The sequence below is a fragment of the Ovis canadensis genome, chromosome 5 (assembly GCF_042477335.2).
Source record: "Ovis canadensis isolate MfBH-ARS-UI-01 breed Bighorn chromosome 5, ARS-UI_OviCan_v2, whole genome shotgun sequence".
Lineage (NCBI taxonomy): Eukaryota > Metazoa > Chordata > Mammalia > Artiodactyla > Bovidae > Ovis > Ovis canadensis.
The window spans coordinates 93,990,807-94,006,659 of record NC_091249.1 but is presented as its reverse complement, the minus strand read 5'-3'; the positions used below and the strand labels follow the sequence as shown (position 1 = coordinate 94,006,659).

The 15,853-nt window shown below is 38.5% G+C and overlaps 1 protein-coding gene across 18 annotated transcripts in view; it reads left to right on the top strand.

Annotated features, from left to right (window-relative positions):
• The window catches only part of SSBP2 (single stranded DNA binding protein 2), a 311,038-nt gene that overhangs the window by 271,007 nt on the left and 24,178 nt on the right, over positions 1-15,853 (top strand). For all 18 annotated transcript variants that reach the window (XM_069592559.1, XM_069592563.1, XM_069592562.1 and 15 more), the window contains one exon: positions 14,157-14,192. In XM_069592559.1, coding sequence (XP_069448660.1) covers positions 14,157-14,192 — 36 coding nt within the window. The remainder of the gene's footprint in view (positions 1-14,156; positions 14,193-15,853) is intronic.

Genomic DNA, 15,853 nt, shown 5'->3' with positions numbered 1-15,853 from the left:
GCCATCCCTACACTGCCTACACTGCAGGGTGGGAGTGAGCTCACACCCACCACTGCCCACCTCCCCCAGCACCTCCTTCTGTACTCTTAACTGGAGATCCCATCCTCTAAAAGCCACCGAGGAAGGACTGATAACTGAAGATGGTACATTGTACCTAGCATCATCCGAGTAAAGAGTATTAGATAGAGGCAGAGATGAGGAAAGAGTTGTTCTTTCTTTCGATTCTTAAAGTACAGTGAGCCCCGACATATGAACCTTCAAGTTTCAAACTTTCAAAGATATGAACATGTGTTCACATGTCCAGTCATGTAAGTTAGTTCATGTGTCTGGTGTATATTGTCACCTGCTTGCATCCTCCACAAACAGTTGTGCTTTTGTGTACTTTACAGTGCTGTGTAGAGTACAGCCATACAGTATCTTTATTTCAAGTCCAGGATGTCTAGAAGCTGGCATAAAAGCAGCGGTGATATAGGTGGTACTGTTAAGAAGGGCCAGCTGTTGTACTATACTACTGTACTTTTCAAGGTACGATAGTGTAAGATTAAAAATGTTTATTTTGTGTTTGTTTTTTTAATGTATTATTTGTATGAAAAGTATTACAAACCTCTTACAGGACAATACTATATAGCCAGTTATGTGAGTTTGGGTACCTAGGCTAACTTTATTGGACTTACAACAAATTGGACTTGCAAATGCACTCATGGAACAGAACTCATTCATATTTAGGGGATTTATAATACCAAAAACACTCCTCAGGATTTCACAGAGCCAAGCAGTGTGGATAGAAGAATTCACCATATCAGGTCAGCAGCTCTACCTTATTTTAGATCCTGAGAAACACTAGAAGTTAAGAGAAGGAGCTGTGCATATTAAACCACTGTCCAACAGCCACTCCAAAGTGGGCATTGGGCTAGCACACATGTAGGCCCATAATCAAGTTGAAAGCAATCCCTGCTAATGTGATTAATGTATACCACATATGTGTATTCCTACCCTCAAAGAATTTGATGGGATAAAGTTGTGAGAACACCTATCGTTTTCTCTTCACAAAGAGAAAGGAATCATCATCCTGAGCACTGAAAGGAAAAGCATTCCTCCGAAATATGGTTGTTTATGAGAAGAAAAAATCATAGGCAACTGATGACTTTCTAGCAAAAACATAAGGCTTACATGAAACAAAGCAAAAGTATTCAAGAGGGATTTTTTTTCCCCTGCATACCATTGATTGTACTGTAGTGACAGTTTACCTGTGTTATTTTGAATTCCAAGTTCTTTGGCCTTTTTGTATTTAAAATAAATAGTTTGTTTTGTATTTAAAACAAATAGTTTTCATTTTGTGTCAGTACAGTATGCCCAGGGCTCCTCAGGGTAGCCTGCTAAAGGTTGGTTGCTTAGTTTCTGCTGTTTCCAAATAGGTTTTATATACTTGTTTTTTTCTTTTAAGAACTTTGTTTCCTAAAAACAAAGAGACTATCTTTCACAGTAGAAGGATCAACACTTTAAAATTAATATTGATGTAATCTGTTTTCTGATCTGCACACCTTATTTTGATTTCACCAGTTGTCCCTACAATGTCTTTTGCAACAATAGAAAAATCCCCATTCACTTCTTACATTCATTTGTCAAGTCCCTTTGTCTCCTTTAACCTGGAACAGTTCCTTTGTCTTTTTTAACCCTGGAGTTTTGTTGACCACAAGCCAGTTATTTTGTGCAGTCTCCCATAATTTGGTCTTGGTGGATGTTTCCTCACAATTAGATTCAGGTTATATATATTTGTCAGGAATCCCCAGAAATAATTTTGTGTTTTTCTCAGTGCATCATTTCAGGAGGTGTGTGATGGTAATTGTCTATTATTTGTGTTACTTTTATTAACTTCAGTCACTTAGTTAAGGTGGTGCTTGTTGTGTTTCTCCACTGTTAAATTATTGTTTTTCCCTGTGTAATTCTCTGCTTGTGAGATGTACTTTGACACTGCCATAAAGATCATACATTAATCTGCTGCTTTTTGTATCCGTTGATAATTCTCTCCTGAATTATTTCACTATGTTGGTTGCCAAATGGCTATTTTCTATCTTTCCTTCTCTACTTATTACTTGACTCTTTCCTAGATGAGTTTTTCTTTCTTCTCCAATCATTCATGTATATCTGATGTACTTGTGGATTCTACTCTGTCCAAAGGGTTTTGTTTTTTAAATAAAATCATGTCAGATTTGTCCAGTTAGAACCCCTTCAAGTTGGGTCATTTGTCTTTTTGACATATCCCTGTTACACTTTGAGCATTTTGAAGCTCATATTTTCCCAGCCTTAACCCTGATAACAGCCATTTATATAAGGGGACTTGGTCCTTTTAGTGGAGAGTAGTATTTTGAAGCCATTGGTGTGACCTAGCTTCTAGCCATCTCAACCAACAGATATATATATATGTATATATATATACACACACACACATATAGCCACACACATCTGTATCTTTCTGTATCTATCCATATTAAAACCAGGAGTACACGCTACAGCTCTCTTTACAATTAGCCGAGACATGGAAGCAACCTAAGTGTCCATAATGAATAAAGACGATGTGCTGTGTATAAATGGTGTATTCAGTTCCGTTCAGTCACTCAGTCGTGTCTGACTCTCTTATGACCCCATGGACTGCAGCACGCCAGGTCTCCCTGTCCATCACCAACTCCCAGAGTTTACCCAAACTCATGTCCATTGAGTCCATGATGCTATCCAACCATCTCATCGCCTATACTTCCCTCCTCCTCCTGCCCTCAGTCTTTCACAATGGTATATTACTCAGCCATAAAAAAAAGAATGAAATAATGCCATTTGTGGCAACATGAATGGATCTAGAGATTATCATGCTAAATCAGACAAATCAAAATATCATATGATGTCATCCATATGTGGAATCTGATTTTTTAAATGATACAAATCAACTTATTTACAAAATAGAAACAGATTCCCAGATATCAAAAACAAACATGATTCCCAAAGTGGGAGAATGTGGAAGGGATGGATAAATCAAGAGCTTGAGAATAACATACACATGCTACTATATACAAGATAGATAATCAAGGACCTACTATATACCAAGAAAACTCTACTCAGTATTCTGTGATAACTTATATGAGAGAAGAATCTGTAAAAGAGTGAATATATGTGTATGTATAACTGAATCACTTTGCGGTACCCTTGAAACTAACACTACTGTACATCAGCTAAAATCCAATAAAATGTAAAAGCAACGTCCATGAGTGCACACTGGTGCTTCAACTGTGATTCAACACAACAGAGTTCATTCTAGACTTTCTGTTTTCCAGGTTTATTATTCATTTCTCTGAAAGTAAGAAGTCTGCCTACCATTATCCACAATAAATTTATTTATCTGTGTAATCTGTATCTGTACATAGTTTTGTCATATATGTTTCGAACAAAAATCTTTTGGCACCCCTTTACATGGCAGCAGGAGAAACATTTTTAAAAACAAATTTATGAGACTTACCTGGTGGCACAGTGGATAAGAATCTGCCAGCCAACTCAGGGGAAGTCCCTGGTCCAGAAAGATTCCATATACCAAGGAGCAACCAAACCCCTGCACCAACTGCTGATCCTGAAACTAGAACCTGCGAGCCACAACTTCTGAGCCCCTGTGCTACAATCGCTAAACCCCAACCCCCAGAGTCTGTGTCCTCCTCAACAAGACAAATCACCACAGTGAGAAGTCCACACTCCGCAATGAAGAGTAGCCCCTGCTCACCAAAGCTAGGGAAAGCTTGCACTCAGCAGCAAAGACTCAGTGCAGCCAAAACTAAATAAAATTATTTTTTTAATTTATATTTTAATTCAGATAAGAATATGATTTTTACTTTTAACTCATTATACTGAGTATAACAGTATTGGCCTCTAATTCTTACTTGGAAACTTACAAGTCTGCCAACCTTTTTATTTTTTATGTTTTTCACAAAGAACTGTACATTTGAGCTGAACTGTAAAACAGGTTTTAATCATAAAGCAGAAAGCACTTTTATCAAAAATACCTGAATTAGCTTTGTCAGGAGATACTTTTGATTATATGTACCAGCCTAACTAGGCTCATACTGAAAAAGACTACTACTGGGTCATGTATCTGAAAAGTCCAGATATAAGTTTGCTGGGGGACACATTTGGCTCCAGGGGTTCAAATAACACCATCAGGACCCTGTCCCTATTCATCGCTTACCCTTGTTCCACGAGTCTGGCAAGAAGGCTGTGTGAAGCTCCACATTTGTATCCTCCCAGCTCCCTGTTAAGCACAAAAGAGCACAACTCTCATCAGTTAAGCACAGGTACTGAAAGTAACTAACTGAAGTAGATTTGCTTAGCTTGGATACATAAGCTTATCCATGAACCAGTTATGACCCGGGGGTGCAATGCTCTATCCACCAGGCCTGGGTCACGCACTCAACCCCCTAAGCCCCACCTGAACCACATGGAAAAATAAGGGAGATATGGTTCAGAGAAAATGCAAGGAACAATTGGCAGAAGAGGGGCTGAGCAGAAACAACAGATGATCAGTACAGCATTGTATTCATCAACTCACTGACTGGACAGGAGACAGAGAAAACTCCTATGAGGAAAAATGAGGCTCTACCAGAGTGATTAAGCCTAAGAGAAATACAAATATCTTACTCCAGATAGGAGCTTTGCCCTATTAAAAATAAGATGCTCATTTTTTTTAAAGAGCACTAAAAAATAAAAGAACACTTTCAGCTTTACAGTGACGCAGAGAATGTTCCCCTCCCTGGTTTCTAGTGAACAGAATTTCAATGCATATAAGGTAGTTTTGAATTTCACAGTTGATGAAAACTCCCTAGCTAAAATGTTAAGCTACTTAGCTAATCATTTTTTTTTAATGAAGCCAAAGAGAACCTCTAGGTATTCTGCTATTCATCTACCATGGCACCAGTCGTAAATATTTCAGGATTTTTGGATTGTCGTCACATCTCTTGAATTTTCTGTCTAGTTTAACCAGACAAACATATGGCCTTAATTTTTATTATCTGTCAAATAAGAGATTTGTGTAGTTCAATGATTCTGATCTTCTAGCTCTCTGGTCTTATCTTCTACATCTGCGTTTTCATCTTAATGGACATTTTGTATAGTATATGGGGGAGGGGTGGAGGGAAAAGATTAATTATGTTGGGGAGATTCTGGGGACTGGAGGTGGAGAAAAGCCTGGACAAAAGTAAAGAGAAGAGGGATTTTAGGAAATGTGTGAGGAAAAAGTATTAGATTCTTAGTGGCTGGAACATAGCTTTGGAAGGCAGAGAAGGCATCAAAGCTAGAAAAAGAGAGAGGGACCATGATGTGTTCAGGGCTTTGAATGCGGAAAAATCTGGAATTATCATCTGCGTGGAACAGAGTTTTGTTTTAGGATGATAGTATATAAAATGGATATACAGAGAAACAATATTAAAAGAGTAGAGTAACAGGCCTTACAAAATGTCAGAGTCTGAGGTAGAGCAGTGGAGAAAGGATGGAGGAGATAAAAATGTCACACATGTAATCAAAAATAACTGGTGATTGTTGGATTTGAGGATAAAGAAGTGAAGTTGAAGGTGATTTCAGGTCTTTGAGACTAGTTTCCAGGGAAAGATATACCCAATTGAATGCAGATTCCAAGGAATAGCAAAGACAGATAAGAAGACCTTCTTCAATGAACAGCACAAAGAAATAGAGGGAAACAATAGAATGGGAAAGATTAGAGCTCTCTTGGAAAGAGATTGGGAAAAACTGGAGATGTCAAGAGAACATTTCAAACAAGACTGGGCCCGATAAAGGACAGAAACAGTAGGGACCTAACAGAAGCAAAAGAAAATTAAGAAGAGGTGGCAAGAATGCACAAAACTATACAAAAAAGGTCTTAATGACCCAGATAATTATGATGGTGTGGTCACTCACCTAGAGCCAGATGTCCTGAAGTGTGAAGTGGGCCTTAGGAAGCATGACTACAAATAAAGTTAATGGAGATGACAGAATTCAGCTGAGCTATTTCAGATCCTGAAAGATGATGCTGTTAAAGTGCTACACTCAGTATGTCAGCAAATTTAGAAAACTTAGCAGTGGCCACAGCACTGAAAAAGGTCAGTTTTCATCCCATTCCCGAAGAAGGGCAATGCGAAAGAATACTCAAGCTACCATACAATTGCAGTCATTTCACGTGCTATTAATGTTATGCTCAAAATCCTTCAAGCTAGGCTTCAACAGTACATAAACCAAGAGCTTCCATATGTGCAAGCTGGCATCAGAAAAGGCAGAGGAACCAGAAATCAAGTTGCCAACATTCATTGGATCATGGAGAGTGCAAGGGAATTCCAGAAAAACATTAGTTCTGCTTCATTGACTATTCTGAAGTCTTTGATTGTGTGGATCACAACAAACTGGAAAATTCTTAAAGAGATGGGAATACCAGACCACCTTACACCTGTGTCCTGAGAAACCTTGTATGCAGATCAAGAAGCAACAGTTAGAACTGTACATGGAACTATGGACTGAATAAAATTGGGAAAAGAGTACAACCAAGATGTATATTGTCACCCTGCTTATTTAACTTATATGCAAGGTACATCCTGCCAAATGCCAGGCTGAATGATTCACAAGCTGGAATCAAGATTGCCAGGAGAAACACCAACAACCTCAGATATGCAGATAATACCACTAATTGCAGGAAGCAAAGAGGAACTAAAGAGTCTCTTGATGAGGGTGAAAGAAGAGAATGAAAAAGCTGGCTTAAAACTCAACTTTCAAAAAACAGATCATGGCATTCAGTCCCATCATTTCATGGCAAATAGAAGGTGGGAAAGTGGAAACAGTGACAGATTTTATTTTCACGGGCTCCCAAATCACTGCAGTGACTGCAGCCATGAAATTAAAAGACTCTTGCTCCTTGGAAGAAAAGCTATGACAAACCTAGACAGCATGTTTAAAAGCAGAGACATCACTTTGCCAACAAAGGCCCATAAAATCAAAGCTATAAAAAGTTTTTCCAGTAGCCATGTACGGATGTGAGAGTTGGACCATAAAAAAGGCTGAGCACCAAAGAATTAATACTTTTGAACTGCGGTGTTGGAGAAGACTTTTGAGAGTCCTTTGGACTTCAAGGAGATCAAACCAGTCAATCCTAATGGAAATCAATCCTGAGTATTCATTGGAAGGACTGATGCTGAAGCTGAAGTTCCAGTATTCTGGCCAACTGATGCAAAGAGCTGACTCACTGGAAAAGGCCCTGGTCCTGGGAAAGATTGAAGGCAAAAGGAGAAGGGGGTAGCAGAGGATGAGATGGTGAGAGAGCATCACCAACTCAGTAGACATGAATTTGAGCAGACTCTGGAAGATAGTGGAGGACAGAGGAACCTGGTGTGCCGCAGTCCATGGGTTCACAAAGAGTTGGACATGATGTAGCAACCCAACAGCGTCACCAAGGAGGATGGGAGTAACGCAGAGTGAAATAAGGACATAGAGGGAAATGCAGGCTTAGAGGGTAGACTGTGAGCTTTGTTTTTGGAATGTTAAATTTCAAGAATTTGTAAAGCACCACCTTTGATTCTTCTACAGTGCCTAATGTGTGTTTCTGTAATTGTGCTTAACGCATTATGTTATAGTAAATCTATAAAGTTCAACCTCTGCTGAGTACCCACTGATGTGTAACCAGCAGTTTTTTATTTTCCCTTAGTCACATGCCCTTCCTACATTCCTTGTCCTTGGCCTCTTTTCTGTCAGCTAAACTTGACTCTTATTTTACGGGGGGGAAAAACACATTAGACTCACATTTCTTCAAATTCTACACTTCAATATTATCAGACCTTTAATCATATTTCTTTCCTCTTCAGTTCAGTTCAGTTGCTCAGTCGTGTCCAACTCTTTGCAACCCCATGAATCGCAGCACCCCAGGCCTCCCTGTCCATCACTATCTCCTGGAGTTCTCTCAGACTCACGTCCATCGAGTCCGTGATGCCATCCAGCCATCCCATCCTTGGTCGTCCCCTTCTCCTACTGCCCCCAATCCCTCCCAGCATCAGAGTCTTTTCCAGTGAGTCAACTCTTCGCATGAGGTGGCCAAAGTACTGGAGTTTCCGCTTCAGCATCATTCCCTCCAAAGAAATCCCAGGGCTGATCTCCTTCAGAATGGACTGGTTGGATCTGGTTGCAGTCCAAGGGACTCTCAAGAGTCTTCTCCAACACCACAGTGCAAAAGCATCAATTTTTTGGCACTCCGTCTTCTTCACAGGTCTACTCTCACATCCATACATGACTACTGGAAAACCATAGCCTAGACTAGACAGACCTTAGTCGGCAAAGTAATGTCTCTGCTTTTGAATATACTATCTAGGTTGGTCATAACTTTTCTTCCAAGGAGTAAGCGTCTTTTAATTTCATGGCTGCAGTTGCCATCTGCAGTGATTTTGGAGCCCAAAAAAATAAAGTCTGACACTGTTTCCACTGTTTCCCCATCTATTTCCCATGGAGTGATGGGACCAGATGCCATGATCTTCGTTTTCTGAATGTTGAGCTTTAAGCCAACTTTTTCACTCTCCTCTTTCACTTTCATCAAGAGGCTTTTTAGCTCCTCTTCACTTTCTGCCATAAGGGTGGTGTCATCTGCATATCTGAGGTTATTGATATTTCTCCCTGCAATCTTGATTCCAGCTTGTGTTTCTTCCAGTCCAGCGTTTCTCATGATGTACTCTGCATAGAAGTTAAATAAGCAGGGTGACAATATACAGCCTTGGCGTACTCCTTTTCCTATTTGGAACCAGTCTGTTGTTCCATGTCCAGTTCTAACTGTTGCTTCCTGACCTGCATACAGATTTCTTAAGAGGCAGGTCAGGTGGTCTGGTATTCCCATCTCTCTCAGAATTTTCCACAGTTTGTTGTGATCCACACAGTCAAAGGCTTTGGCATAGTCAATAAAGCAGAAATAGATGTTTTTCTGGAACTCTCTTGCTTTTTCGATGATCCAGCGGATGTTGGCAATTTGATCTCTGGTTCCTCTGCCTTTTCTAAAACCAGCTTGAACGTCAGGGAGTTCACGGTTCATGTATTGCTGAAGCCTGGCTTGGAGAATTTTGAGCATTACTTTACTAGCATGTGAGATGAGTGCAATTGTGCGGTAGTTTGAGCATTCTTTTGCATTGCCTTTCTTTGGAATTGGAATGAAAACTGACCTTTTCCAGTCCTGTGGCCACTGCTGAATTTTCCAAATTTGTTGACACATTGAGTGCAGCACTTTCACAGCATCATCTTTCAGGATTTGAAACAGCTCAACTGGAATTCCATCACCTCTACTAGCTTTGTTCATAGTGATGCTTTCTAATGCCCACTTGACTTCACATTCCAAGATGTCTGGCTCTAGATTAGTGATCACATCATCATGATTATCTGGGTCGTGAAGATCTTTTTTGTACAGTTCTTCCGTGTGTTCTTGCCACCTCTTCTTAATATCTTCTGCTTCTGTTAGGTCCAATGGTATGGATCTTTCCTCTTAGTAATGTTCTTCTCAATGCTAGCCATTTGGTCTGGTCTCTTTATCCCACCTCTTAATGTTTCTACATATCTTGCTCTTTCATTTTGTAAAGGAGTCTTCATCTATCCCTCTCCATTGGCTGGAACTCTCCCTAACAGTGTGCCAATTAACAAATCCCAGGACAACCTTAGAACCCCCAGTCTTTCTCTTCTAGAGTTGGAAGGGATATCTGAGAGAAGACTTCTCTCAACCCTTCCTCGGTGTCAAACCACAGTCCTGTGTCTCCCACACTACCACCACCATTCTACTGGGCAGTGAATTCCTTGATACTCTTCCTTTTCATTCCTGGGCAGCAGTGCAATGCCAGGAATATAGCAGGTGATGGGCAAAAATTGATTAAACTTCTCAATCGTTCCAGTTCCTGTGAAAAGTACTTGAAGGTTACTAGTGATATTCCACTGAGCAAAACTAAGGACTTATTTTCTGTCATCATACCTGAACTTTGAAATATTCAACACCTTGGTTTTGTTTTAAATGTCTGTTAATTTCTTTTCTTCATTTAAGTAATATTTTCTTCCATATTTGTACTAGCATATTCCTTTATATTATTTATTCTTGGGCATGTCACAGAGAAGTTGAAAGACAAGCCCCGTAAGGCTCAAAGTAAGCCCAGTTTAGGCATTTCCTAGCCAGCCTGCTCCCACTTCTTGCTTCTTAAAAGTCTACCTTGACATTTTATAGACTGTTTTCTCCAGGTTTTCCTCCAGTCACATTATCTACCCTTTTTTTAAAAAAATTAATTAACTTTTTAATTGAAGGATACTTTACAGAATTTTGTTTTTTGTCAAACCTCAACATGAATCAGCCATGGGTATACATATATCCCCTCCCTTTTGAACATCCCTCCCATCTCCCTCCCCTCTAGGTTGATACAGAGCCCCTGTTTAGGTTTCCTGAGCCATACAGCAAATTCCCATTGGCTATCTATTTTACATACGGTAATAAAAGTTTCCATGTTACTCTCTCCATACATCTCACCCTCTCCTCCCCTCTCCCCATGTCCATAAGTCTGTTCTCTATGTCTCTTTCTCCATTTTTGCCCTGCAAATAAATTCTTTGGTACCATCTTTCTAGATTCCATGTATATGCATTAGTATACCATTATCTACCCTTTTATAATTGGTAATGTTCTTTAATTCCAATTTTGGGCTTTTTTTCAGTTTAACATTTTCAACTAACACTAAACGTAATCAAATCCTATATTAAGTATTGTGCATGGCACACAATGGGGATTTATTTAATTGAAACTTTATCTCTAGTCCTGATCTCCAATGAGTTCTTAACCACTCTTTCTAAATATCTGTTGATCAGTTCTAACTCGATGTCTACAGAGCTTTCAAGTACAACATCAGGCATTCCCCAAACCTGTCCCTTGCTTCCTACCTCCCTATATATGAATTAGTAGCACCATCATCCACCCAGTCAGCATGTTGGAAACCTTGGAATTTCCTTAACTTCTCACCCAGTTTGTCCCCAAGCCCTGCAGAGTACATTTGCGAAAAGTCTGTCAAATTCCCTTATCCCTACTTATCTTAATCAGCATTGCCTAGAACACTTTTTATCATCTCTTGCCTAGACTTTTTGCAGTTTCCCCTAACTTGTATTCATGCTTCATGATGCCTGTAGAGTTATCTTACTAAAATACGTAAATTTGAACATGTCTCTCAAAACCTGCTGTTTCCAACAAGCATAAATTTAGTCTGACCATGTAGCCTCATCATTTATCACAATCGTCTATAAGTCCCACACTGCAACAACTGTAAAATTACATACCATTTCCCTAATAAACTGTGTAGTACTTTCACATTTGTTTATTAAATGCTGACCTTTCTCTTTGTCCTTGTAATGGACCCCCACTCTCTCTCTCATTCCCAGTTTCCCAGCTCAAATACATCTTCTGATCTTCTGTACCCACATAGTACCGCTTCTATCATATTTGGTTCTCAGACTAGGCTGACAGACACTGCTTCATTTGTAAGAGTTCAGATTCCATAGAGTAATAGGGATAAGAGCCCAAATGCTCCTTTTCTCGGAATGAGGGCAAGGACTTCGAGATAGAAAACAGTGAGTACAAGAGTTTGAGAGGGCAAATATGGAAAGAAATGGAACCGAAAGGGGTAACAGACTTTTTAAAGTATTTTTAAATGTTTATTATATTTAATGGTGTTTGAAGAAACCATGAAGAGGGAGAAGTTGGTACTTCAGGAGAATGGGATGTTCAAGAGGGGCTAACTTTGGAAATAAAGATTTCTTTTCCCCCTACCTGAGATGAATGGATGAAAATTTAAATCTATAAACAATGAAGTGTTTAGTTGAAGATGAAGGCATAGCAAGAATTTGATGGCTTTAATGCATGACCAAAGGACAAAGTACTAACTCAGGATAGTCGAACCACTGATAAGAGCCAATTCACAAAAGTCAGTTGTTAAAAATTCAGGAACTTTGTCAGCCAATTGTTAAAATCATTGGTAGCTTGAAATATGCCTTATAGGAATATTTACACAGCATAAATTGGCATATACTACAGATTGAGAGTTTTTCCCTCAAGTTTGCTGGCACACCTCTAGAATACTTTAGGGCTTCCATAACAGCTGAGCCAAAATGCTTCCAGATGTTAGTGAAACCTAGGTTGAAGCTGGAGAACATGATCATGCATTGGACCTCGTCAACCCTGTTTTGTGTTCCTTGCCAGGCACTCTCTACCATAAAACAGAAAAGTTGGCTAGAGGATGATCAAAGAGTTGGGAATTAACAAAGTAGACTTCAGGATAATGAATTTAAGATATTAGAGAAAGAAAATGCTGGAATTGTGATGGAATAAGACTCTGGTTGGAATATAGAATGTTGTTTGTGAGTATCATGAAGAACAAGAAAGACGTCAGTCAGGAAAGGTGTTTAGATCTTAGGTCCCTGTGCAAAAACTTTTGGGATGTAGTCATGCTCATATATGGAAAAACTGGGCTTGGGGGAGGGGTACGGGGAGGGTATTTCTGTAAAGTAAAGGCAGTGAGTGTGTTCCTAACATCTAAAGAGTGGGCTTTTGGTCGCTAAGTCATGTCTGACTCTTTCGTGACTCCATGGACTGTAGCCCGCCAGTCTCCCATGGACACGTGGAATTCTCAAGGCAAGAGTATTGGAGTTGTTAGATCATATCTTGAAGTTGCTTAAGGATGACAGTAGGCAATAGAGACAGAAAGAACATGAGCCTGGTGTTTAAGTTATAAGGAGATGAAAACTGGAGCCTGCAGATAAGTTGGTGATTTGGAGACAGCAGGTACACGTATTTAAAATAATTAGCAGAGGATGGATGATTGATCATGAACTGCAAAAGACCCAAGAGAGCAAAGCTGTATTCATTCACCCAGTCGAGTAAATGTACAGTGCCATAGCGATCCTGATACTCACAGACATAATCATCACCACTAACGATACTGGGCACTCCAGTAACGGCCGTGTGCAGTGCTGAGTTACACATTAAGTGGCCCAAGCAGAGGCTCAGACGCCTGTGGTCTGGGCTTAAAGCCAAGCAAGGACACCAAACAATGAGGAGACAGTTTTCAAATAACTGAATATTAAACTCATTAGAAAAAGTATAGCTTTGTTGTCTTTCTGCTTTATGATTTCGTATTATTTTTGTGTTTAATTAGAAAGAAGGTATTGATGTAGAGGGAGCATTTAGGTACAGGCACTATAATCTTTTCACCATTCTTAAGGTCCTATTTTAGCCCTGGCTGTCTTACTCCACGAAGATAGTAATTTACTGGCTTTTTTCAGAATAAGGCAAAAATATCTCTTCTGGATGTGCAGACGATAAAAGATGTAAGCTAGTGAGCTTGTGTAAAAAAAAGAATATTTGGATCAACTTCTCTATTAATATCCACACTTACGGAGTTATTTTTAAATATATGTTTCCCAGTTTTCATTTCTTAAATTTTCATAGCAATGTCATATTAATACCTTCTGATCTCTAGAAAAGAGCTTGGTTAAGAGGGAATATGTTCCCCATATTTGATCCCCACAGATTAGTAGTCCTCAAAGACTTAAATTAACAACATATTTTGCATTCATTATATTGTTTTCTAGAAGGTAGTTAGAAAGGAAAAGGGGAAACAGTGAGGTTTATATATCAAGTATTGACCCATACTGCATGAACATAATAGCCTGAAAACTGTCTCTCAAAAAGTAATCTATCCCAGATGCACATAAATTAGAAATTTCATCTGTAAAGTCTGCTAATTTGAAAAATTCTGATTTCTGGTTTTTAGCTGCACAAATATATATCTTTCTAATAATAGAATAAGTGTCACTAGTATCAAGCAGTGAGTATAACTGCCCTGAAAGCAATATAACTTGAAACTGTAATTCTGTCTAAATTCTTCTTGACTAATATCCTTTCCCTTTAATAAATTCAAGATAGTTCTGCATTTTATTCAGTTTTCTAGCACTCATATATAAATGCCTTTATCCTTTATTATCCTTGTGATAAATTTTAAAATTTGATAAAAGTTAGAAAATAGACTTATTTTAGGTCAGTCTCCTTACTGCCACATAAATCAGAATATGTCTATTTTTTGTCCTGTTCATGTTCCAGATACCATACTCCTCAGCATCTCCTGGGAATTATGTAGTAAGTACATTTGGGTTTGTTTGCTCGTAAGAATTGATGTTATGTTTTATTTGGGCAATGAAATAGTTGTCCAGATGTTAAGAAGAGCCCCTGTGTATTGGCCAAGAAGTGAACATCTGATTTGTATTGAGTTGTTTCGTCTGCCAACCTCAGTACATATGTTGATGTTCATTAGTGAAACAGTTATCAATCTGGCCAAAATCGCCCTGAGTACTGTGTTTTACTTCAGCATGTGTTTCTGTAAGCCAGTACAATACCCTGTCCAATCATGAAGAAGCACCCCCAGTTCCACAATGGTATGCTTGAATTTGCAATTCTTCATAATCTACACCCCCGAAGCACCCCATTGCCCTACACAGAGTCTAAGAAGACATTAAACTTTCTCCCAATCACAAAGAGAATCCGATAGCAGAATAATGACTAATAATTTGGGAGAGAGGTGTTAATTTTCACTGTTAGAAATCGAGAGCACTGATCATTTTGTACATGTTAAAATTTTCCAGTGATTTATATTTGTCAAGTCAGTAGTGTTTACATGATGTCTTGAACTTACAAATGACCTTTTAACCATCATCACATTAGAATCCATGCTGCGTCTAAAGGCCATCACAGAAGATAGTTTGTTATACTGTTTAGCAGAGAAGCAGGAATAAATGGTAAAACAGAAAATCTTTCCCAAGGAAATATTCATAGGCGGTGGTTAACCAGAGTAGGAAAAAAGAGTACTTTGGAAGATCAATATCAATTGATCAGTTTTACTTTCCATGGAGGCAGTGTTCTATGAGCACAGTGGAAAATACACACGGTTTTGGGCCTGGGAACTTAGTGCTCAGAATTCCCTTAAGCTGTACAAACTAAGAAAGTAACTTTTTTCATGTTCCCCATGAAGCCAAAATGAAAGTTTAACAGTTTGGGTACAACCTATTTTTTCTTAAAGTCAATTAAAAATATACTTCATATATAGCTTTATGAAATTATAAATTTGACATATTTAAAAGTAAATTTAAGCTGTTTAGTCAATAGCAATACGTGTATTATTTGGAATAATTAGTGGACTGTGTCTGTGTACTCAGAATGAAACAAAAATCTAGCTGTTTAAAAGTTAATTTGACCATGTCCCTCTGAAAATTCTAAAACTCATTGCCTGAATTATCCATTTTGGTTGTGTGAAATAACTGAATTAACTTTAGAGTCACCTAACATCCCTTTCAAATTGACTGTACCTACAGCCCTAGGAGCCCTCACATTAGTCAGCATTGCCTCTAATTGATGTGATGGCTGAAGGTACAGTGCATCAGAGATGTTGTAGTTGAGACTGACAGAAGAAATAGATCAATATATTTTTAAAGCATATGAATATCTTTTGGTTTTCAATTGCCTATAAAAACCAATGATACAAAATACAAGAAAATTACAGTAAACTAAATCATAAATACAAATACACATGAATTATTTCTTTTATGGATTTGTAAAGGCTCTCTTAAATCGGTTCTCCTTAACCTCATTATACCTGATGTGATTAAGTCATGAATTATAAATCAGTGTTATAGGCTCACTGTTTTGAGAAACTTGTCAAACAACCTCAGTATATTTAAGCTAAATCATATTTTGTATAACAGTGAAATGATTGTGCATTCAAAGAAAGTAAATTATGGAGAAAA